The 23,578-nt window shown below is 42.8% G+C and overlaps 1 protein-coding gene across 1 annotated transcript in view; it reads left to right on the top strand.

Moving 5' to 3' along the window:
• The window catches only part of Sh3gl2 (SH3 domain containing GRB2 like 2, endophilin A1), a 166,639-nt gene extending 145,217 nt beyond the window's left edge, over window positions 1-21,422 (top strand). Inside the window, exons 4-9 of the mRNA XM_050157462.1 lie at window positions 11,000-11,143; window positions 11,985-12,118; window positions 13,633-13,791; window positions 15,849-15,952; window positions 18,072-18,202; window positions 20,635-21,422. Of these exons, the coding sequence (XP_050013419.1) occupies window positions 11,000-11,143; window positions 11,985-12,118; window positions 13,633-13,791; window positions 15,849-15,952; window positions 18,072-18,202; window positions 20,635-20,834 (872 nt within the window). The 3' untranslated portion in view covers window positions 20,835-21,422. The remainder of the gene's footprint in view (window positions 1-10,999; window positions 11,144-11,984; window positions 12,119-13,632; window positions 13,792-15,848; window positions 15,953-18,071; window positions 18,203-20,634) is intronic.
• The last annotated feature ends 2,156 nt before the right edge of the window (window positions 21,423-23,578 follow it).

The following is a 23,578-nucleotide window of genomic DNA, read 5'->3' as shown; positions in this document are numbered from 1 at the left end:
GCCGGATGACAGTATGAGGTCTTTCTAGGCTTGCCATGATTTCTGTGCCAGAGGCTTTTTCAGTTTTCATGGAGCAGTTGCTCTGATCCGAATGTCATAATACAATATAAATTTCCAAGCTCCTTGGGGGAAGAAGCAGCTCACACATGGGAATTATTATGCAGAGCAGACACTTGCTGTTCTGCAGGGGAGCTTTCCCTGATGCATGTGCGCTGTTTATGCAGCATGCTTGAAATCCGAGGTATTCAATTGGGGGTATTGGATTTCTGTTGAGGGTTTTTTTTAATAATTTCATTTCTCACTTATGGAATATTACCTGTGGAAGTAAAAGCGTGCTGCATGAATTTTTAAATGCTTCATTAATCCATGGGATAATTTTATATTAAAATTGTATTTCTTCCCACGGGCTGTTCTTTTAGTCATCTCCTTCCAAAGATGGAATAATTAATAAATATTAAATCATGATAATCAGGTATTTGTTGGTAGTGGCACCAAGCATGAATTATGTGTCATTTGGCACCCATTTAACCAAATGGTTGGTTGGACAGCACATTAATTTTCTGTTGCTCAGGAGGGCCTAATCCTTCGCATCTTTGCTCTCTGTATGTCCACATGTGTGTATGAGGGAATATACAGCATTAGGCCTTCTCTTAATGAGTAAGGGATGGATATTTACTCACAGACAGAGATTTTACTTTCCTAACTCCAGACACTGAGAAGTGATTAAAAACATATAAAGGATAGATTCCCCTATACAATTATAAGAAAGTGCTGAATTTCAGAGGGATAATTCTTCTGAGAATAAATACAATAATAATGGAGATGGGCAGTATATGATATTTATTTATTGAAAAGACTCGATGGCTTTTCTAATTTTGCAAAATAGTTGGGAAAAATATTGCAAGTTGCTAATTGTCTAGTCATCCTTTCCTGCAGCAAACTGACCCCAACTGACCCAGAACAAACATCGTTAAAGTAGACAAGTTTGGGGATTCTCTCTGTTACAGAAACTTTGATGCAGTCAGTGTGTCCTGTGTGGAGTTACCCAGCCATCACTCTTGGGGTAGTTGGACCACTCCCTACTATTGATTTTATTTCCCCCTTACCTAAGAGCACAGAGTCCTCAACGCTGACGAGATAAAAGACAGCCCATCCCGTGCTGAGGCTGGAGATTCTCCTGTGTTTGGAGACATGAGGCAGGGTCTGAGGAAAGTTCAGTCTCAGGCTGTCCCCCACCAGTGTCACAGCACCAATGCCACTCTTTCCTCTAAAAATCCACTTAAGCAAAGACTCCTAATGTTAGTGAAGTGATGCTTATGTGTGTTTTTAAAAAATTGTACGAAGCATCTTATGCTCTTGGGGAGCAATTGCTTGCTTTCCCAGGGCATGCTGTGAGATCTTCGTTGGCTCCTTGTAGCATCTAGTCCTGAGGTGGGAAATATTTGCTGTTCGTGTCACAAGTTCCTACAGCTGCTGAGTGTACCACAGCACAGTGTCTTAAAATACCACCCTGCTGCTTCCCACTCAGGGCTAGAAGAACATTGTCATCTCAGAGAGTGGCGTTACATAAATGCAGTTGTTGGGTCAAAAGTAGCAGGTTCCAGCACTTGAGTGGCCTCCTTAAACAAGATGCAAGCAGACCTCTTCTCTCTCCTCAGTTCTGCACAGCATGTGATCAATAAAGTAACCACCCACAGCCAGGAGCTTCCCCTAAGCCTTCCCCCGTCTGCATCTTTGTAGTTATTCACTCGTCGTGAGTGTGCAAACTGAGGGCAATGGACACCATGCTCACAGTTCTGGGAGCATCGGGGGGGGGGGAGTTCAGAATCACAAGTGTGCTGCATTTCTTCCATATGGTTGTTGCGTATTACCATCATGAACATGTGCAAAGCCTACTATTCATTACAGAGACTTGATTCAGAGTATGGAACCCACATGTAATTGTGTGAATTGCAGATTTATACTCATGATTCCCATGTAATCCTTATATTAGACTTTATAAATTTAATTAAAATAATTCAAAATTAAGGGACTGGAGAGATGGCTTAATGGTTAAGAGAGTCTACTGCTCTTATAGAAGATATGGGTCCAGTTCTCAGCAACCAGTGGCAGCTCACAACTGTGTAACTCCAGTTCAGGAGATCCGATGCCCTCTTCTGGCAGCCAAGGACAACAAACACACGCATTGCATAGACTTAGTACATGAAAACAATCACTCATCCATACACATAACAATGAAAATGAATAAAGCTCTAAATAACATCAATTCAAAATTAAGGATTTTTGTTGTGGTAAAATACACATGACCTAACTCATCTTAATTAAATTTAAGCATACATTTCAGTACAGTCATCACCGTGGTCTACCCCCATAACCCCTTTCATGTGTCAAAATAAAAGTATTCCCATTGAATTATAACTCCTCATTCTCTGACAACTGTCCTTCTACGTCCTGGTGCTGTAACTTCATGTACTCTTAACGTGACAATTCATGTAGTTTCTTCCTGTTCACTACTCACTCATTTTGCTTATGATGTCTTCAAGGTTTATTCATGTTATAACATGTGTAAGATTCTCTGCCTTTTTGAGGTTGTATAATATTTCGCAGGTAACAGAAAAGGTTTGTGTTCTAGGAGTAGATTCCATTTGGTCCAGTGGATGATCCTTTGGATGGCTGCTGGGCTGGACTTGCAAGAAGTTTGTTGCTAAATTTTAGATCAGATTTCCTGAGGACTAGTATCTGTAGCATCCTTGTGTTTATCAGGATTCTGGGTTCTCACAGCATGAACTAAGTAGTACTTCTCCTTCTTTAGTCTCTTAGAGATGTTCCTGGTGGAATGCTATTAGTTCTTTACAGGTGAAACCGTCATGAAACCGTCATGCTTCTCTATTTCTCTATAAAATAGACAAAGAAAACCTGTCTGATTTTTGCTATTGCAAGGATTAAAAAGGTGTTATATGTGAACTGTGTACAGCAGATGTTAAGTATTTTTCTGACTAACAAGCCTCTCCACTGACACAATAATCCAAATCAAACTAGATCAGACCAAATTAGAAAAGGCCCAGGTTTAATGGATGCCAGCACTCCCTGTTGGCCCCCAGGAAAACATGGAGAAGGGAAAGGAGAACCAGAACAACCATGTGTTCATTCTCTGGGGGGCAGTTTAAATAGCTTATGGGAGTGGTCTTGGCCCTCCATAGGGCGGGTCACCATTTTGGTGGGCTTTCTTGGAGGTGGAGTCTGGACTGTGGCCACTCCCAGGGGAGGGGGCTGGACCCCTAGCCAAACATTCCAGACATTATATAAACATATTCATTGTATATATGGATGCCAGGGGGCTGGGGTGATGCTTCCAACCAAACAGTAGGTACCTCTGAATGATAGCCACAGAATGAAATGTGCTTCTGATCTTCAGCTTTTAGAAGATACTTTAAAGATCTTTCTGTGTCTAGTCCAGACAGTAGCATTGACAAATAGCCCTACAGTCTTCCTAAAGATCTCTCCTCTGTTAAGCAAGGATGCCTGACTTTTGTGAAGAAGAGCTGGAGAAGAAGGCATCAGTACAGGCTATGGAAATGTCTAGAAAATGTGTTCCACCACTTTCTTCTTCCCCAGTAGATGGCTAAGTCTAACATGTTTCTCCTAACAATCAGAACATGAAGATATGTCTCAGGAAATGAGTTGGCCACCTGCTCTACCCTAGAGTATCTCCGATGCTCATAAACATGAGCCAAGGGCAAGGACTCTTCAACCTTGCTGTGGCAGATGCCTTGTCAATATGCTTTCACTCGATATCACAGTGGATAAAAGGAACTCAGTCTTGAGAACAAGTGTAAACCTGGCTTTAACTTTTAGATATTTTGTTATTTTTTTCTATTTTAAAAAGTGTGCTTATTCCCGGCATGCTGGTCCTTGAGATTCAAGAACAATATATCCTTATTCCACAATATTCTCAGAGTTTTCACAATTATGGTATTTTAAACATACTTCTAAAAACTTCATTTTCTATAAATTAATAGCTAATTAAGAATAAGATGAACTAAGCTTAGTAGTGCTTATAACAAACTACATGCTACAGGAATATTAAATGAAAAAAAGTTTTAAATGAATCTCCTGCTATGGAACAGCCCTCCCGTGGAGTCACAGGTGGACACTGCCCACTTCTGCATTGAAAATGTATTGCCCACCGAGGGAGTGTTCAGGAGACCTAGACAGAGCACACTGTTTATGTGAATTCACTTGTAGGCATTTTCCCCTCTTAATTCCCCTCTCTTGATCTCACTCCTAAATGTTCTCCTATACACACACATATACATGTCTTCAGTTATATACATGTATGTATTATAGGCCAGGATCCACATATCAGGGACAACATGCTTCTCCCCCCACCTCAAGACTGGGTGACCTTAATTTGTATTATACATTCTAAGTACATCCAATTTTTCTGAAAGTTTTGTGATTTCACTTTCTTTAGGGTTAAATGTTATTCTATTTTATATCTTTCCTAGGTTTTCATTTTCCAGTCACCTGTGGATGGACACCGCGGTTGTTTCCATTTCCTAGCTCTAGTGAACAGAGCAGCAAAAGCATGGGGTGTGCGCATCTCGGTAGCAGAATGTGCAGTTCTTTGTGCAGGACTGAAACGGCTGGCTTGTGTTGTGCTTCCGCTTTAAACTGTTTGAGAAAACTCAAATTGCTTTCCACAGTGGCTCTTCAGGAACACTGCCTAGCACATCCGGGTACATCTGTGTTGTCCATGGACACATTTCTGGGGAGATATCCAAAGAGGTGGAGTCACAGAACTGGGTTCAAATGTAGTGAATATTGGCACATTGGTATCCAAATTTGCTCTTTTCCCAGAGCAGTACCTGAGAGTTCTGCTCGCTCACCTGGAGTTCCTGGAGCTTCTGTTTCTTGGTCTTGGCTCGTTTGTGCAGATCATCAGGATGGATTCTCTAACTCTGCCTTTTACGTTCACTTTCCAGAAGCCCATCTCAGTAGCACTTGCTTCAGGAGCCTCCCAGTCTTGCAGTGTTCTTCCCTGTGGTGTAAATGCCTTACAGTGTGGGCCACTTCCTGCCTCATGTCATTGAGGGACTGTCTGACTGTAGATGACAAGCTTCTTGGCAGCAGGCCTCACTAGCATAGTTGCCCTCACAGAGTAGGTGCCTAACAAATACTCCGTCATTTATCATTACAGGGGAATCCTTCAAAGTATTCTATTTTGGATAAATAACCAATCTAGCGGTGAAATTCCAAACTTTACTATACAGGAGATATACAAATCCTTCCTGGGTGATCTCCGAAATGACCGAATGACTGAATTCTTTGGTGCGTGTGAGAAAGGGTGCTGCTCTGTGCCCAGGCTGCCCTCGACCCCTGTGTCATCAACTGGCCTCTGTCTCACCCAGCCTGCAGGCCTCAGCCTCTAGAGCAGTGGTTCTCAATCTTCCTAATGCTGTGACCCTTTAACACAGTTCCTCGTTTTGTGGTGGTCTCCAACCATAAACTATTTGTGTTGCTACTTCATTACTGTAATTTTGCTACTGTAATAAATCGTAACATAAATATTTTTAGAAGTAGAAGTTTGTCATAAGGGTCACAGGGTGAGAGCAACTGCCCTTGAGTGGGCACACTACTGAGCTACCACTTTAAATTGATCTGTGGTCTTGGTTCTTTTGGTCTAGGACTCATAATTCAGCTTGTGGACTGTCTGCATGGTTGGGGGAAATGGGAGTTTGTTCCCGATTCATGAAGATTGCCCAGTTTTTGTCACTAAGCTGATTTTCATAGCGTGCCTCAAAAGTGGTGCTCCCTAGGGAAGTGTGGGGTGAAGGCCTCCCTCGTGGACTAAGCAGGAAGGATGTGGGATTCTACATCCAAACTGTGATTAGGAGGGAAGTCCTAAGACTGAGGCCTGGCAACTGTGGACCCTAATGCCCATGAGGGAAATGCCAGCCAGGCCACCCACAGTGCTCCTGATCTCCAGCCAGCTGCCCATCAGAGCACGCACCACAGGGAGTCGAGTCTATCATCCTCATGCTCCATTTCACAGCACAGAGGGAAGCTGGAGGACACTTGAAAAGGGAAGCTTCTAAATAAAGCAGTCAGAGGAACGTTTGAAACTTCAGTGAAGTGATTTAACCCACAGAGGGAAGAAAACACCCTTGTCCCCTCCCCTCACCCCTCCAACCAATGATCACTTTCCTGCCTACCTGCTGTCCTATTGCTACTTTGTCTTCCTCACTCACATTTTGCAAACCCTTGCTGTGGACCAGTCCTCGCTGGGCAGGTGGAAATGTTCAGGGAAAGGGACTCCATGAAACACAGTTCCCTGCACAATCACAGCGTGTCCTGAGAGCTTTGCGGCTCTCTCACAGCAGAAGAGCCTGGACAGGGCGGGAAGGGGGAGAAAGAGCTCCATCATCTAATCCAGGCTGCTGACCTGTGCTTAGACGGTTTGCTCCTTATCATTGAATGTTGATAACAGCCTGCTGAATGAGATCATCTTCAGGATACATGCTAGAAAGATGTATGGCCTGGCCTTCTCCCTACGTCTTCAAGAGGTCAAAGCTTCAAACTAGTTCAAAGTTCACTGCTCCTCATGAAAGAAGGCAAGACCTGATAAAGATCCGACTTCCTGGTTGCTTGTTTGGATTATGACATAAAAATTAAATGTAAGACGATAGATATAAGACTGTTGAGCGTTCACTGCTAGTTTCCTAGTTTCTGCTTTGGTGGACAGGCAGAGTTAGGATGGCTAAGCAGTGGCTCCCAGGGACACTCCTCCTGACCAGAGAACTGCAGGCAGAGCCAGCCTAGTGCTGCATTGCTCTGTGTGGAGCCTGGGTTTCCCCTCAGCAGTGCTCAGAATTAGAAAGCTCAGCAGGAGCCTAGAGGCTATATAGGGCTCACCCTAGGAGTTGGTAGCAATCCAGACTCCCCCATTTGGATTCTTTCAAAGGTAGAGAGATTTTGAGTTAGGAACGAAGCTGTTCTCTGTGCTGGGGTCACAACAGCACAGCTGTTGCTCTACCTTTCGTGGTCATCCTAATTTTCTGTTTTGCTCTTGTCATTTACCCAATAAATGTCTTTCCAGAAAATCGCATCACATAGATCCACCAAGTCTTTTCCTTTGATGCTGCTTTCTGGTCCCATTTTACATGTCAATCCTCATTAACTTTTCTCTCCTGGCCCACTAAGCTATAGTCACACTTGGAAGGCCCTCAAAGATACACATGGATAGCTTGTCAGATGGCTATTCATCCACCATAACCACTAGATAATGGCTAAATTGTTCTCCTGGGGGTGGGGTTGGGGGCTGGGAAGTAGTTTTAATTAATTTCTTCTTTTATAGGAAAATAATTTATGAACATGTTATTTAAAGTTACTTTACACAAAAAGTACTATATGAAAAAACTTCCAGTTACCCTCAGGGATTAGATCCCTGTCCCCATTTCTGCTACTGAAAACCAACATTTTAAAGACTCTTGACTGTTCTTTGTTTTGCTTTTTAAAAACTTTTGGTTTTAGGTTTTTTTGTTTTGTTTTGTTTTGGTTTGGTTTTGGATGTTTTGTTTTGTTTTTTGGTTTTGATTTTGTTTTTTTGTTTGTTTGTTTGTTTGGGTTTTGGGTGTTTTCTTTCATTGGTTGTTTGGTTTCTATCTACAGTCATGAATTAAGTCCTGCATTGAGCCTGCTTCCTCTTTCTAACTTTAGCTGTCTTCTTGCCGATTCCCATTTCAGAAGGTGAAAACTGTCTGTTCCTCGCCTGCCCTCCCATGATTGTGTCTGTCACTATGAGTTTCTCAGTGTGTTTATGTCGTTGTTTGTTAGATCCCACTGGGGACCACGGGAAGCAGGCCCATGTCAGCATTAACCTGTCCTACTCTGGACAGCTGTGGTGGCTCCTGACACACGGCCTCCTGGAGGCCGTGTCATGTGTTGTGTGTGTTTCCCTGTATTGTATTTCCTATTTCCTAGATTTCATTTCTATCCCTTTTCTTGATTTATACTTTTCTTTAGTGAAATGCCTCTTGCCTCTTTAATTAATTTGGGTAAAAAAATAAGAATTGAAACCTTGATGGTGTCATTTGAAAACGTCACTAGTGGATCTTTCTATGTCATTGTTAATTGAATGTTATTTTCTTAATATTTTCTGAAATACATTTCAATTTATTGCTCCAGTTTTTCTAATGTATCTTTTCTCATTTTGTGTAGCCCATCTTTTCTTGTTCAAAGTTGGGGTCCTACGGTTCCTTCTGGTATCCCCTGTGTGGGTCACAGTACTTGTGTTCTGTTTTCAGTAGATTTCTTATTCTGGAGACACATCCACACACCTCGCCCAGCTACAAACCCAGCTATTGGCTTCTCTGTATGAATCCTACCTTGAGCATGGTCAGCTATTTTTTCCTTAAAAGAAATCTCCTGGACCCCCATACCCTTTCTCTTCCATCTGTTACATCTTAGAAAGCTCTCCTTCATGGGAACCAGAGCACCAGAGCTGTCTGTTCAGGGAAAACTGTTGTCACGTTTTGTCTTCTCCCAGAGGGCTGCATTTTGTGCCGTGCCTGCAGCAAATGAGTTAACACTGGGATATCCGGCGTGTTAAGCACGTGCTGTTTTGTGCTGGCGTTGGCTGGGAGATAGGCTGCCATAGTAGGTCCTGATTTCATAGATCAGGAGAAAGAATTGTATTGGGAGTCTGTTTATTCATTAAGCAAGTGAACTAGGAGGATGGTGGGAGAGTTAAGAGGGGGAGATAGTGTGAAGGGGAGGAGTCAGGTCTGCTCAGTGGAGAAATAATTTAAGGTTCCAGACTCATAAATAATTTGGTGCAGCCACCAGGCAAGGATAACATTATAAGGCTTTGAACGACTTCTCTTCGTGTTTCCTAGGTTCACTGTAGTTTTTTTTTTTTTAATCACTGTTTTAGAAAAGCATTTTTAAGCAATTGTGCTGACATTGCAGGGTGGTAGTTTAGCAGTCTGATGATATTTTTCAGGGACACACATTTTATCGATCCAAGCTTAAGAATTCAGTGAATTCATAAATGAATATAAAAGACAATTTCTTCAAACATGAGGATGTAGAAGTTTTTAGAGATTTTGAAGAAATAAAATCTTATGCGTTTCTTCCTTTTCCTGCAAGATGTAGAATGTATCAATACATTCTTAATTAATTAGTAAAATACTAAAGCTCCATATAATGTAACAATATTCAAAAAGAATTTGAAAGTCAGCAGCAACATATCAAACTGTTTAACATTACTTATGAAAAGCAGATCTTAATAAAACCAAAACATAGTTCTAAATCAATAACCAATGTTCATAAAAGGTGTTCAACATGGACAAGGCAAGATTGAGGTGGTGTGGCCACCTCTTAGGATATTATCACTACTGTCCAGTTCCCTTCTTTCTCTCTGTTCACCCTGCCTTTGTGTTCTGGGGTCTGCTATTTCCCTTTTGTGTGTGTTGTTGCTGCTGCATCTCTTGCCTGCTGTCTAGCGTCTGTCCTAACACTGATGCACCCCTCAGCAGTCACATCTCATGCCCGCTGTCTAGCGTCTGTCCTAACACTGATGCACCCCTCAGCAGTCACATCTCATGCCCGCTGTCTAGTGTCTGTCCTAACACTGATGTAGCACTCAGCAGTTGCAACCCTCTCACTGACTCCTTCCTCTGTTGTGAACGCTCTGCAGCAGGATTCCTCTCCTGGGTCTCAGCCCTGGCTGCCTGCAGAAAGGCTGCTCAGGTCTGCGCCAATGAACAGGGGACTGCGAAGCACTTCAACTTCCTCAAATTTAACATGTTTTATATACTTTTCTATAACAGCTTGAGATAAATAAAGGAAAATTTTGTGTTTTGTGGGGGTGTCCAGCTTTACATGTGACCTTAGTGTCACTGGCTGCCGCATGCTATATGGTTCAAAGCTCAATGATGCTTTCCTATGGGCACTTTTGTTTGCAGTGCCCCTCCCTGTGGGCCCTGTCTCGGTGACTCATTGCAGTACAAACACCTCTCTAATTGCTCTTTTGACAGACTTTGTCTTCAGGTCACTATAACCTTTGTCAATATGGATAACTTTTGTCACTGCCACTCTATACCTTGGAAGCCCAAAGTGTAAATAAAAGCCTATTTGAACTGTATGTTTAAGGTCAAATATTAGTCTCCAAATGCTAGAAGTACTTTGACTTTCAGCTGTGATTTCCTCGAGGGTTTTTGTGCAGCTATCACTGTGGATGCAATCCAAGGTTAATGTATAATCCAACTTTGATAATGAGTAATAGACCTAGAGCCAGTCAAATCGTAGTCTTCAGTAGTATGTTACTAAAACACTCCCTCCAATAAAACTGGGACTACTTTCTAGGCACCTTCCTGTAAAAGTAAAAATAGAAAAAGAATTGAGATGTAATCTTTGAGAGTCCAAACCAATCGTCAGCTGAAATGTTTAAGATAAGTAATTAGGTATTTTAATGAATATGGTATTTTATTCTTCGTTGAGAAATGACTTTGAAAATTGTTTTATTTTATACTTGTTGTAAGTGAAACGAAGCCCAGGTCCACACTTCTCGAGTTCACCATCATTCCTTATCTTAACCCACAGACTCCTTGAGCTGAGATATTAAACAGGAACAAATCTTGGAGATGAGCATATAGTCCAGGTATTTCCAGAATGCTCTTTATAGCCAGCCAAGCCACCAGAGTCACTGCAGTGAGGATGGGAAGGTGGGGGACAGCATCCGAGCCCGTGGTGCTCCTTCCTCATCGAGACCAATGCTTTGCCTGGCTGGGAAATTCTGCTTGGGTTTTAAGGAAAAGATTAGAGTTGCATTTTTGGTTGCCCACGAATTGTATGCAAAGACTGTTCGCCCAGCAAAGGTGCAGCCTTAGGAGCTGAGAGGGTGTGCAGGCTGGTTTGAGGCTGGGTTGTCCTGTCAGGCCTGTTCCTATCATGTGGTGTTGTTTGCATCTAAAGGATCTTCTGTCTTTTTCTTAAGCCTCCAGAGCGAAGCTCAGCATGATCAACACCATGTCAAAAATCCGCGGCCAGGAGAAGGGGCCAGGCTATCCTCAGGCGGAAGCGCTGTTGGCAGAGGCCATGCTCAAGTTCGGCAGGGAGCTGGGCGATGATTGCAACTTTGGTAAACAGCCTTTGTGGTTGGAAATTACAGTGCTGAGAAGAAGTGACTCTAGAGATCATTATTCAGCTATTTTATATTTTAATTCTCACTTTCAGATTTTACACATGAGGGCTAAAGGTGATTTTAGGATTGCTAATATCTAAAGTGAGTTGTCTCAGGGCTTTTGTCCTCTTCCTCTAAAGGGACCCCAGCCTTGACAACAGTTTTGGCAGACATGCCCAGATGCCTTGGCACTTTGCTGGGTATATCTGGCAGGAGCTGGGTTTGCAGACAGAGTGAGCAGTCACAATCAGCATGGTTTACCACCCTGCCACCTGGGCTTTCTCTGATTAATCCGCTGCTCATTTGTATGTGGTACCTGATTCTACTGCCCCAGGCAAAATACCATTTATTCCATCTGCTTTCTCCTCTGGCTCTCAGAACCCTAAGCACCTTCTGCCTTCAGCCCTCCCCATTGATGTGGGGTCTTTCTGGACCCTAGTTCTCCATGCTTGGTGTCTGCTTCTGCTAAAAAGCGTTGAGTTGCAACTGGTCTCACATTGCTGAGAACTAGCAGTAATCATGAAAGACAGTCTTCCAAAAGCTGCTCAGAGTAAAGCGTTGTGTTATTGGTAAGGAGGGATATTCCTCCTGGAAAGTGCTGTGGGGCCTAGTTGTCATATGGTCTGCAGGGAAACAGAAAAGCCACTGTTACTTTACGACCTTCATGGTCTCTCTCTCTCTGTCCCCGCTGTCATAGTAGGACAGAGACAGCTTTTACATTGTCAGCTTGAAGGCCGCTATTGCAAAGCCACCTCATCTTTGTTCTTCATGGCATGATGTCTTCACTTTCCCCTCTCAGGTCCAGCTCTTGGTGAGGTAGGAGAAGCCATGAGGGAGCTCTCGGAGGTGAAGGACTCTTTGGACATGGAGGTGAAGCAGAACTTCATCGACCCCCTTCAGAACCTCCACGACAAAGATCTGAGGGAGATTCAGGTCTGTGCAGTTTGTCTTCTCAGACCCACGCAGGTTCTCATTTGTTACTGGGTGGCACAGCAGCGGGCACATGAATTCCCAGCAGCAGCCCCCCCCAAGATGGAAGGAACCAGAGACGGAAGGCTTCAACCTGCTGTCAAAGCTGCAGCTCCGCTGCTCCCCCTGGGCATTGTATCCACTCCTCTCGGTTTAACTTCCTGGTTAAAACAGTATTGACACCATTTCTTTTCTACCTAAAAAAGTCCTTTATCTGGGAATTTGTAATTTGTTAACGTGAATGATGGGCTGGGCTGATGTGACCCTTAAATAGTAATTGTACTTTCTGTTAGCTTGAATAAGTAGCTACTATATCAGTCTTAGACACATTTTCCTGATTGTTGTTGGAATAGAGAAGAAATAACCACACTTTCTAAAGCACACAGAGCAGTCGAGCTATTTCTGATTAATTCACCTGGCTTTTCCTCTGACTGTGAGTTCAAATACTTTTTAAGAACAGTCCTGCCTAGGAGGAAACCAGGTAGCTAGGATAAGAGCACAAGCTGAGGATAGGAGACATGGCAAGGAGGGCTATGGAATATCACCCGTCTCTCGCTTCCCAGGCTTTACTACTCCTGACTGTTTTATCTTCTTCCCTCATCCATACACACTAGGAACAAGGGAAAGCCATTCTTTTCTCTTCCCTGTTAGTCATGGAATACTACAACTATTAAGGAAAACTATTGATCTTTAAGAAAAAAAACAAACAAACTTCTTAACCCAGTCCCTGAGAGACACTGGAAACCCCATTGCAAATGTGGGTAGGGATTGAAGCAGGTTGTGGGGAGAGCATTTGATGAAATCTCTTCCAAGGTTACTTGCAGTTTGCATTTGTGACTGAGTTGTCACCTGTCCATGGAGAGGTTTAAAGCTAAGTCGTCTGCCCCCTAAAAGCCACCTCTGTCAAAGGGGGCCTGTGTTGAGATGTGGATTCCTAGGCTCAGCCCTGTGTGTTCTGACTCAGGTAGTCAGGGATCTATATTCTCAATTGACACATTAGGTGATTTTGGTGAACTAGATTAGTCAAAAAAGAAGAGTATCATTTCTTCCATGTTTACTTCAGAGAAGGGGACTTTCCCCTGCATTCTCTTGAGGAAGGTGGCGTGTGGGCTCTTGTGTGGACCCTTTTCTTGAGGAGGAATATCTGGGACATGCATACTCACAGCCCCTTCTTGTCATTTGGAAGAGGAGGACTAGTTTAACTTGGCTCTGGCTCGGAAATGCCAAATCAAAAGGACACTTGTCATTTCATGATTCACTTCTCATTCTGAATTATTTGTAATTGTGCCAGTCCGCAGTTAACCCTTTGAAATGGTACCTTTCCTGATGCATGTGCCTATATTTTTCTGGTGAGATCCAGTATCAAACACAGCCAGACTCATTTTGGAGGCTACTCAGGATGGAAGGGAAATGAGGCACGAGCAGACCTTTTCCATAGGATGCCCTTTTGAAGCATCTTCTTGCCCTTACTTTTTCAGCATCACCTGAAAAAGCTGGAAGGCCGGCGCTTGGACTTTGATTACAAGAAGAAACGACAAGGCAAGATCCCAGATGAAGAACTTCGCCAGGCGCTGGAGAAATTCGATGAATCTAAAGAAATCGCCGAGTCAAGCATGTTTAATCTCTTGGAGATGGATGTAAGCCACTCTCCTCTGGATTTTCACTGAATTTTATCATATAGGCACAGCACTGATGCGTTGAAAAATACATCGCGTAACAAGCTCCTGTCTGGTTACACTGAGTGATGAGAGCACATGGATGCTTGCTTATTTTGAATCATTTGTTATAAAGTAGACATAGAAATGGCAAGTTCCTTCTTTATCTTGGAAGTTTGATTTGACCAGAACTTTGTATATTAATGAACTTTGTAGTATTACCAATAGTGCAGAGATAAAGAATGCCTATGACAACGACATAAAAATCCAGCATCTTACAAACTATAGTTTAAATATAAAGCATATTTACCTGCAGTTAAGAATGACAACTAAAGTGAATGGAGAAATTTGTATCCAAAATTATAAAAATGGCCAATATATGGAAGTGAGGTTGGCATTTTTGTTGAAAAAGACATACAAATTGAAATTGATGATTATGGCATAGGTACTATGTTCAGGCATGGTTGGGGTGGTTTCAAAGTTGTTTCTGCATCTTCAGGGTACTGAATTATCTCTCATGGCTTGAGACATTAAATTCTGTTGAGTTCTTCCAGCTGTGAAGATACCTGAATAGTCATTCTTTTTTCACACATGTAGGCATCAGAAAAGCCAGTCTTGCTGTCATAGTTTATATTCACCTTCCAACCCGTCAATTCAGCTGTGATGGTTGCAGGATTTTCCATACTCATCACTTGCATTGGCAAGGATCTTCAGAGAAAAGCACAGGGCTATAGATGAGGTAGTATAGGTGTTGTATGCTTCACTGGAGATCAGGTAGGAAAAGAAAATTCACCGTTAGGGAGATGATTGACGCTCATATGTCCTTCATATACCTCCTGGAATTTGGGGAGCCAGAAAAGTTGGAAACATTGTTTAGGCCGAGTCTAAAGGCTAAGAATGAATGCTGGTGATGGACTAATTCATTCTGTGGCCAGAGGCTAGAGAACCTAGCAGATGTAGAGAACAGGTCTTAGGGATGGAGAACTGAAAGTTCTGATGTCCAAAGGTCAAGAGAAATGGAATCTTCAGCTCCAGAAGAGAGGAGACTGAATCTCTTTCTTTTGCCGGTTGCCTTATTTGGACCCTCAATGGACTGGGCAGTCTACCATGTTAGCTATGCACAGCTCATTCTCGGTCAATCCTCCGTTTCAAATGCAAATCTAGTCTGGAAGCCTGGAAGCATCTCCACTGACTGGCTCAAGAGATCATGCTTTTCTAGCCTTTTGAAAATCCTTAAAATTAGCCATGTTGTCATTTAAAATTAGCCACCACATTACCTAATCGGTTTACCTCTTAAAAGGCAGGGAAGGCATGCTAAACACAGGTAGTCCTCATCATCTAGAGATTTCTACAGATGACTTTTGTCCTCCTCTAACCACTCAAGTGTAGGAAACTTGAATCAGTGTGTGTCCTTGTACCCTGGGCCTTCCTCCTGCACCCTCAAACTCCTAGGATGGCGTTCATTGCTCTTCTTGGCTTGGAGGCTGCTACTCAGATAGTTCTCAGCACAAGACTCCCAAAAGTTAGGCCACTTAGAATATTCAATAATTGGTTTTAAATGCCACTGGGATCAGGCTAAGAGGTCAAAAGATTTATTCCATCCCATGGTACCGAAGTGAGAAATCAATTTTCCTCTTTTTCATTACCAGCAGTCATTAGAATGTAAAGTGATGCTTGGATTTCATGTGGGCTGCTGCAGGCAAGAAGCAAAGAGTCCTCTAGTTACTCAATCTTTCTTTTATAGAATCTCAGTGAAAGAAGCTACATCCTATCCAGAAAGTTCATAGTTAAGCACAAAACTGCTTAGTGAAAGCAGTGAGACCTTCTCAAGGATACTCTTTGCTTCTCCTTATGACTCTACATGCAGGGTCCTAAGTATAAGGATGTCCTCAGATCCTAAATCAACTTAGAATTGGAAGAGCCATGTGTGGCCATGGCAGGTGGCAGAGTCATTGGCATCCCCAGCAGCTGGGCTGCATGTTGTACACTGCTTTAAGACCATAGCCTAGTAACTGAAGCGTGGTCTCCCCATCCTGCAGATTGAACAGGTGAGCCAGCTCTCCGCCCTTGTGCAAGCCCAGCTGGAATACCACAAACAAGCAGTACAGATCCTGCAACAGGTCACTGTCAGGCTGGAGGAAAGGTAAGTTACACTTCCCTGGGGTTCTCAGCTGCTGGAAAATGATGTGCAGAGAAACGGAACTGAAAGAGTATTTAGAGATGAGCTTCCGCCCATATCCTGGCTGATCCAGCATAGGCACCGCTAGCTGACTGCCTGATTTTATTTTGCACCGTTCCTTGTCTTGCTTTCTTCTTACTCAAATCCTGTGTTTATGAGATGCTGATGTATAAATTATATATTTGCTGCCATGGATGGTGCAGCAGAATTCTGTTGATCATAGCTCCTGGGATCTCCTGAGTAATATTCTGTATGGCTGCCACGCATAGGAACATTTTGAAAGAGATCTGTGGTCCTAACAGATGAGCGGCCCTGTGGCACTCAGGAAGATGATGTAATGGCCAAGGATGGAGCACACAGGCAAGCAGAGCCTGTTTGGAAGCCTGTGTCTTTTGTTTCTTGTTTTTCCTTAAATAATAACACAGCTGTCCACTTTCAGAGAATACTTCTTTCCTGTGCCTGTTCAGTCTCCTCGCAGTGAGCTGCACTAGTTTTTCTATGTGAACAGGACTCTTTTGTGTTGTGAGGTATAGCCTAAAAGTATGTAATACAGGTGTGCCTTGGCCAACATCAGATTGAATTATATTCTCATAAAGGAAAGGGGTTTAGTACCCCTCACCTCCAGAACAACATAGCTTAGCATTGAGTCTTCTGAAGACTGTACGTGCTCTAGACTGTGATTACATCGCGAAGCAGGACTTGTGGTGCCTGGAACTGTGAGAGGACATTACACTACATGTTACCAGTCTAAGAAAATACCAGAATGTGGAGTGTGGTTTCTATTGCTCAGGAATCCCTTACGCATCACTGTAGCATCAAAAGAATGTTGACGTGAACCGTCATAAGGCAGTGGCCTTAGTAATCATAATTTGTTTAGCCAGGTGACCTTATTGCTAACCAGGAACCTTACTATTCTTTCTTCATTTAGCTAGATAAAGGAGTATTGTTTTTTTTTTGCTAAATAATTACTTCAAAGGATTTTGTAGCAGCCTTTATTTTTAAAATCATGTCCAGAGTAAACTCTCCTGGGTGATCAGTGCCTGAAGTCCAGTGAAGGCTCCGGTCCCGTGCTGCATCCAGGAAGTGTAACCTGCTTTCCACTTTGTTCTAACTGGTCTTCCCTTCTCCTTAGAATCTTTCTTCTTCCTTCTTCACTTAATTTTTTTTTGGTATAAAATCTTCGATACACTTTTGTGGATGTGTGCCTAAAACTGAAGCATCTCTAATGGAAAGGCTTAAAATCCACCTATCGGAACACTACAGCAACACTCTGTGCCTCTCACATCTGTTGAAAACGAAGGGAATATGTTCCTTTTGTCCATATCAAACATGTTTGAAATAGGTATAATTCTAGAATTGCCGTACCCTCAACTTTCCACACCTTAAATTTAAATAGATGTGTCTTATTGAATAACTAAAAATGGGAACGATCTGGTGATGGGCAGAATGCACAGGCTTCCTCTACCTTTCGTGTCTTTATTCCTCCCCCACTGTGACCCCTGTCTGCTCACTCCTATCTGCCCATGACCATCCCTCCCACCCGACCTCCAAACCTTCTCACATCCTGCATGGAATAGCTTTCTTTCACGTATTCTTCTGTAGACCTGTGCTCTCCCTCCCAAAACTATTTTTCACCTTCTTCATGGATAAGTGACCTCTCCACACCTCTAACCTCGGCCCCATGTACTCCGAGCTCTTTGTGGAGGTCCTAGAATAACAACACTCTTGTCTGTAGGTCAGCAGCGCTCTCTTTCTTCTGCAGCACACGCTGCTTTGGGGCAGCAACTGTGTCTTGTGCACATTTATCTCACTGACCCTAACATGGTACATATTAGCATAAACTGCTCTGAATGCGCGAGTTGGAGCTTGAGAGAAAGAATGGAGACTGTGAGGACAAGGTGAAAGAGAAGCTTCCCCAGGAACACATTGCATGCCCCTGGGAGACCAAGGGTTCTCAGTACATTGTCCACTAGGTCCTAGCAGATTTCTAAGTGGGCCTGGAAGTTCCTGGAAATTACTGCCTTTCTGTTCACTTTTTAATTGGCTATATAATCCTCTGTCACCTCTTGTCTTTGTTATACAGAATAAGACAAGCTTCGTCTCAGCCCAGAAGGGAATATCAGCCAAAACCTCGAATGAGCCTAGAGTTTGCCACTGGAGACAGTACTCAGCCCAATGGGGGTCTCTCCCACACAGGCACACCCAAACCTGGAGGTAAGCAGCAGAAGACTACAGATCCCTTTTCCTGGGGCTTGGGCACACTCGGAAAATGTTGAGAACATTCAGAGCATCCCATTGTTTCCCCTGCACAAGAGCTGCACAGCAAGCCGCTCCTTGTGAGAGGATTGTCTGGTCGGAGCTTAGCTCACGGACATTGCTTTCCTTGCTGCACCATCCCACTTTCTCTCCCTTTTCTCTGAAACATTCTCAGCTTCGTGTTTCCTCTCATGTTCTAGTATCAAGGACCTTCCACGATGCTTAGTTATATTTTAGAGACAAGGTTTCTCTGTATAGCCTATGCTTTCCTAGAACTCACTTTATAGAACCTACTAGCCTCAGACTCACAGAGATCCACAGCCTCTGCTTCCCGAGTGCTGGGATTAAAAGTGTATGCCACCACCACCCAGCTAATACTTAGTTGTCCTTCACCTCTCAGCCCCCAATCTGGGGTTGTAAACGATGCCCTGATTTCTCCTTCCGGAGACAGAATGCCTATGGGCTGTGCACACACACACACACACACACACATCCCCTATCACCCACAGACGGTAGCTCCAGGAAGCATTGCCTGATTGTATCTGCAGATGGATAGATTACAAACCTCAACTCCTGCTGTGTTTTCTGTCTACTCTCTCCTGTAGACCAGTCCATCATTCTGTGAACTGTGGGCAGCATGAGGACAGCCACAATTTTCCCTCGGGAACATTGACTGTACCCACTAGTTCAGTCTCTCCATCACTGTTATCAGTCCCAACCTACCCACTTACAAATCAGACCCAGGTTTTCTCTTCAGGCATTTCCTGCTGTGAGATTGCCTAGGTTAGAGAAGGGGGAATCCGTCTGACCCTGAGTATGGACTTTGGGGATGTGCAGCTCTATCCCATTCTCCTGTGTCTCCAGAGACTGATTTACTGCAGTAGCAAACTCTTTATAGCATGCCGTCATGAAGAGGGCAAGAGGGTGAAGTCTGAGCTCTGTGCATAGCTCGGAGTGCCCAGTGTTACCCCGTGTGGGGCCCAGACAGCAGTGGCCCTGGAGTTCATCATGAGAATTATCTATGACTGCACTTCTCCTCACCCAGAAACAAGGCATATATTTAATTTTCCACTTGCTGACTTCTATAAATTAAAAAAAAATTGTATTGTTTGCCCTTTAAGACATCGAGCTAGTGTGGGACCCATAAGTACTTTCCTATATTTGTATTTGTGTGCATGCTATATTAATGTTTACACATTTAAAATAGATCCCTTTTAGGATACAGTCCATTTTTCATTAATTTAACATATAATATATATATATATATATATATATATATATATAACATTACTCTTATAGTCTGTGGCTCTTACACAAAACTCATGTGTGTTTATTACACACCAATTTACCAAACACAGACTATGATTTTTAAGGCTTTTATCATTTAATGACACAAACATTTAAGTTAACTTCTGTTAACTATAATTTTGGATGTAGAAGTCAATGAAATGCTCGAGCCAGGTCCAACAGAGAGAAACCCTGGGCCTAGGGCTTTCTATTGTTACCGCAGTTCTCAGTAATCTGGAGTTGTTAAAGAATGAAAGCTGAGGTTTTAGAATATTGTCTGTAGCTAATTATACTATTCTGAATCTGAAGATATTTAAAAGTACTAAGATGAATGGATTTGGCCATGTCTGTAATTAACCTTAATTTAATTATAAACTCTTAAGCCATTGTTTCCCCATCTCTCAGCATTATCAGGAAGATAAACCTGATGAACTCTGTTGATGGTGGGAGCGGTGGGCTGTGGCCCCCACTCCTGCACGGCTAGTTTTACCCAAAATGATTACATAGAAACTATATTCTTTTAAACACTGCTTGGCCCATTAGCTCTAGCCTCTTACTGGCTAACTCTCACATCTTGATAAACCCATACCTAATAATCTGTGTAGCACCACAAGGTGGTGGCTTACCGGTAAGATCTTAACTTGCATCCATCTTGGAGAGGAGAGCTATGGCGACTGGCTCACTTCGCTCTTTTCAGCATTCTGTTCTGTCTACTCCGCCTACCTAATTATCTGTCCTATCAGGCCAAGCAGTTTTCTTTATTAATTAACCAATGAAAGCAACAGATAGATACAAGACCCACCTCCATCAGACCTCTGTTATAATTTTCACAAAAATACATGTAACCATTATTTTCATAGTAAAAATAGCAACCAAGAATGTTCAACAACTCATAAAGCTCTACATACGAAAAGCTTTCCAAACATAGGAAAGCTGGTAGGAGACAAAGATGCCCTGGTAGTGGATGCCCAAGGAAGACAAGGATGAGAAGAGAGATGAGTGACTGGGAAGGGGGCAGAAAGCTGGTGGGTGGAGCAGGCAGTGTGTGCTGCTGGTTAAATACCCCGTGACTTCTTAATGTTCTCTCTGCCTCTGATTCTCAGGTGTCCAGATGGATCAGCCCTGCTGCCGAGCCCTGTATGACTTTGAACCTGAAAATGAAGGGGAACTGGGCTTTAAAGAGGGTGATATCATCACACTCACTAATCAGATTGATGAGAACTGGTACGAGGGGATGCTTCATGGCCAGTCTGGCTTTTTCCCCATCAACTATGTAGAAATTCTGGTCGCTCTGCCCCATTAGGATCCTATGCTGGCTGGCTCACCTCTTTCTGACCCAGATAGTTATGTTTAACCACTGCTTTGGTAATGCCGCTTCCAACACATCATGAGTGCAGGCCGCAGTGGATGAGTCACCAAGCCCACACGTGTCCTGGGTTGACCTGTGTGCTCCTACAGGAAACCCGGTGATAGACGGTATCTTCAGAGTCAGTGGGCCTGGCCTGTGCTTTAAAACACCTGGAGACTAGCCAGTGGTCCCAGAACTGCTCTTTACCCAGTTCTCAGGAGGCTGTGGTTTCTGATAATATACACATGAGCCACATCACAGGGAAACTCTCCTCATTGAAGATATTGTCTCTCACCCAGGGGCCCTCTCAAGGTCTCGTGTTCTCCATGTACAGAGGAGAAAATCCTTTCTGTTGCACTTTTCCTTCCTAAATGTGAGTCACAGAATTGTTGACAAAAACATCTCCCACCAGCAAATTGTCTGCTGGTCTAAGCAACTTGGGCTTTTGATGCCCTCAGCAGAAGTATTAATTGTTCAAAGCACTTTTGTTCTCCTACATCTATCTATCTATCTATCTATCTATCTATCTATCTATCTATCTATCTATCTATCTTCTATCTATCTATCTATCTTCTATCATCTATATGTATCTATCATCTCTATCATCTTTTTTCTATCATCTATCTATCTATCTATCTATCTATCTATCTATCTATCTATCTATTATCTATATCATCTATCTATCTATCTATCTATCTATCTATCTATCTATCTATCTATCTATCATCTATCTCTATTTATCTATCATCCATCTATCTATCTGTCTGTCTGTCTGTCTGTCTGTCTNCTATCTATCTATCTATCTATCTATCAATTATCTATATCATCTATCTATCTATCTATCTATCTATCTATCTATCTATCTATCATCTATCTATCTCTATCTATCTATCATCTATCTATCTATCTATCTATCTATCTATCTATCTATCATCTATCTATCTCTATCTATCTATCATCTATCTATCTATATATCTATCTATCTATCAATTATCTATATCATCTATCTATCATCTATCTATCTATCTATCTATCTTCTACTCCTACTTCTGAGACATGCCAGTTTTCTTCCCTCCCTGCTATTCAAGCACTGTGGAGGGTGTTTCCATTTATTTCTGAGTGAGTTGGTGAACATTCTGTATATTGTCTGAAAAGAGAAAATTCTCCAAGATGAATTGGGAAGAATCTGATGTCCAAGCTCAGATTCCTTGCTGTACAGAAGCTGTGTATATACGTAGCCCATTTCTGAAGAATACAGGAAGGGGGAACAGCTGTCTTCCCTTCTCTGTTTATTTGCCCAGAAATCAGTCCACTTCCTGAGTCCCTTTGCCACAAAGACATAGGAGAGAAACACTAGTAAGCATTTCCCACATCTTCATAGAACAAGACATAGTGACTGTCGCTCCTTCCCACTTTTATTCTGTTTGTGTTCCTTGAACATCATTTGTGTATATTCTGCCCTCAATGAGGACCAAATAAAGATGATTTTTGTGCTTAGCAGTTGAAGGTATGTGGCTGCATATAAAATCCCTTTCCCAACTTAGTCATTACTTTAACCCTTCTATTGCATCTTCATTTCTTGTGTGCAGTGCTGTGCAAGCTGATCAGTGTTGGGTTTTGTTCTGGTTCTTGTTCTCCCTTCAGTCGTGGAAGTCCCGTTAGGCACCCAGAGTTCTATTTATCTAGCTGTACAGGCTCTCTCTGAGGTTTAATGTGCTGCTTCTGATGTGCCACTTGCAGTAGTGGATCATGTGGAGTGAAAGGCAAATCTTCCTGCTTCATGTATGAACTATCCCATGGGAAGCATTGCTGTTTCCAATAAATGCTGCTGAAGACGAAACAGAGGGTGCTGCCTCTTCCTTCTTTGTCAGTTCCTTGGTCTGACAGTGGGTGGACTAAGACTCCTGTGGTCTCCATTGCCTGTGAATACAGCCAATCCAGACCTGGTCCCCACCTCCTCTCCAGCTTGTTGCATAAAGGGAAAGTTCCAGAAACAAGAGATGAGCTACTTTAGGCACTGGCAACAGTCATTCTAGGAAGGATATGAACTTGGGGGAGAGGATGAGGAAGAAAAGAAAGTCACATGACTTAACAAATTGTGATGTAAGCAGGAGAACACATTGTTAAAAAGAGGAAATAAAATATGTTGGCTAGACGTTTGGCTTTTTTTGTTTTTGATATTCCTTTATTTTAATTTCATGTATGTATATAGCAAAATATCATTTCTATCTCCTAGTCCCTCCTTCAGCCCCTCAAGTGTCCCCCCAACCTACCTTTCGACCAGCTTCAAATCTTTAAATCCAGTTAGTGTTACCGTGTGTGTGGGTATGGGACTGTGCACTAGAGCATGGGGAACCTACCAGTAGCCACACCTTCCAAAAAGAAGGATTCTCCCTTCTCTAGCAATTATCTACTGCTATTAGCTCCTCAGTAAGAGGTGTAGCCTGGAGATCACTCACCCATCCATGCAGAATTTTGGTTGGCTTGATCTTGTGCAGGTTCCCACAGGTGTAGAGAGGTCAGGCTTGAGATAATCTTATCATGTATTTCACAGCTTCCCCTACATCCTTGGCTCCTGCATTCTCTCTGGCTCCACGTCCACGATGTTTCCTGATGGTAGGTGTGTTAAACGTACATCACATTTAGGGCTAAGCACATAGTCTCTTATGCTTCGCAGTTTGATCATTGGTGATCTCTGT

The sequence above is a fragment of the Alexandromys fortis genome, unplaced genomic scaffold (assembly GCF_014885135.2).
Source record: "Alexandromys fortis isolate MF-2015 unplaced genomic scaffold, M_Fortis_MF-2015_v1.1 scaffold_64, whole genome shotgun sequence".
Lineage (NCBI taxonomy): Eukaryota > Metazoa > Chordata > Mammalia > Rodentia > Cricetidae > Alexandromys > Alexandromys fortis.
The sequence above is the reverse complement of the archived record's forward strand: the minus strand, read 5'-3'. Positions and strand labels throughout refer to the sequence as shown.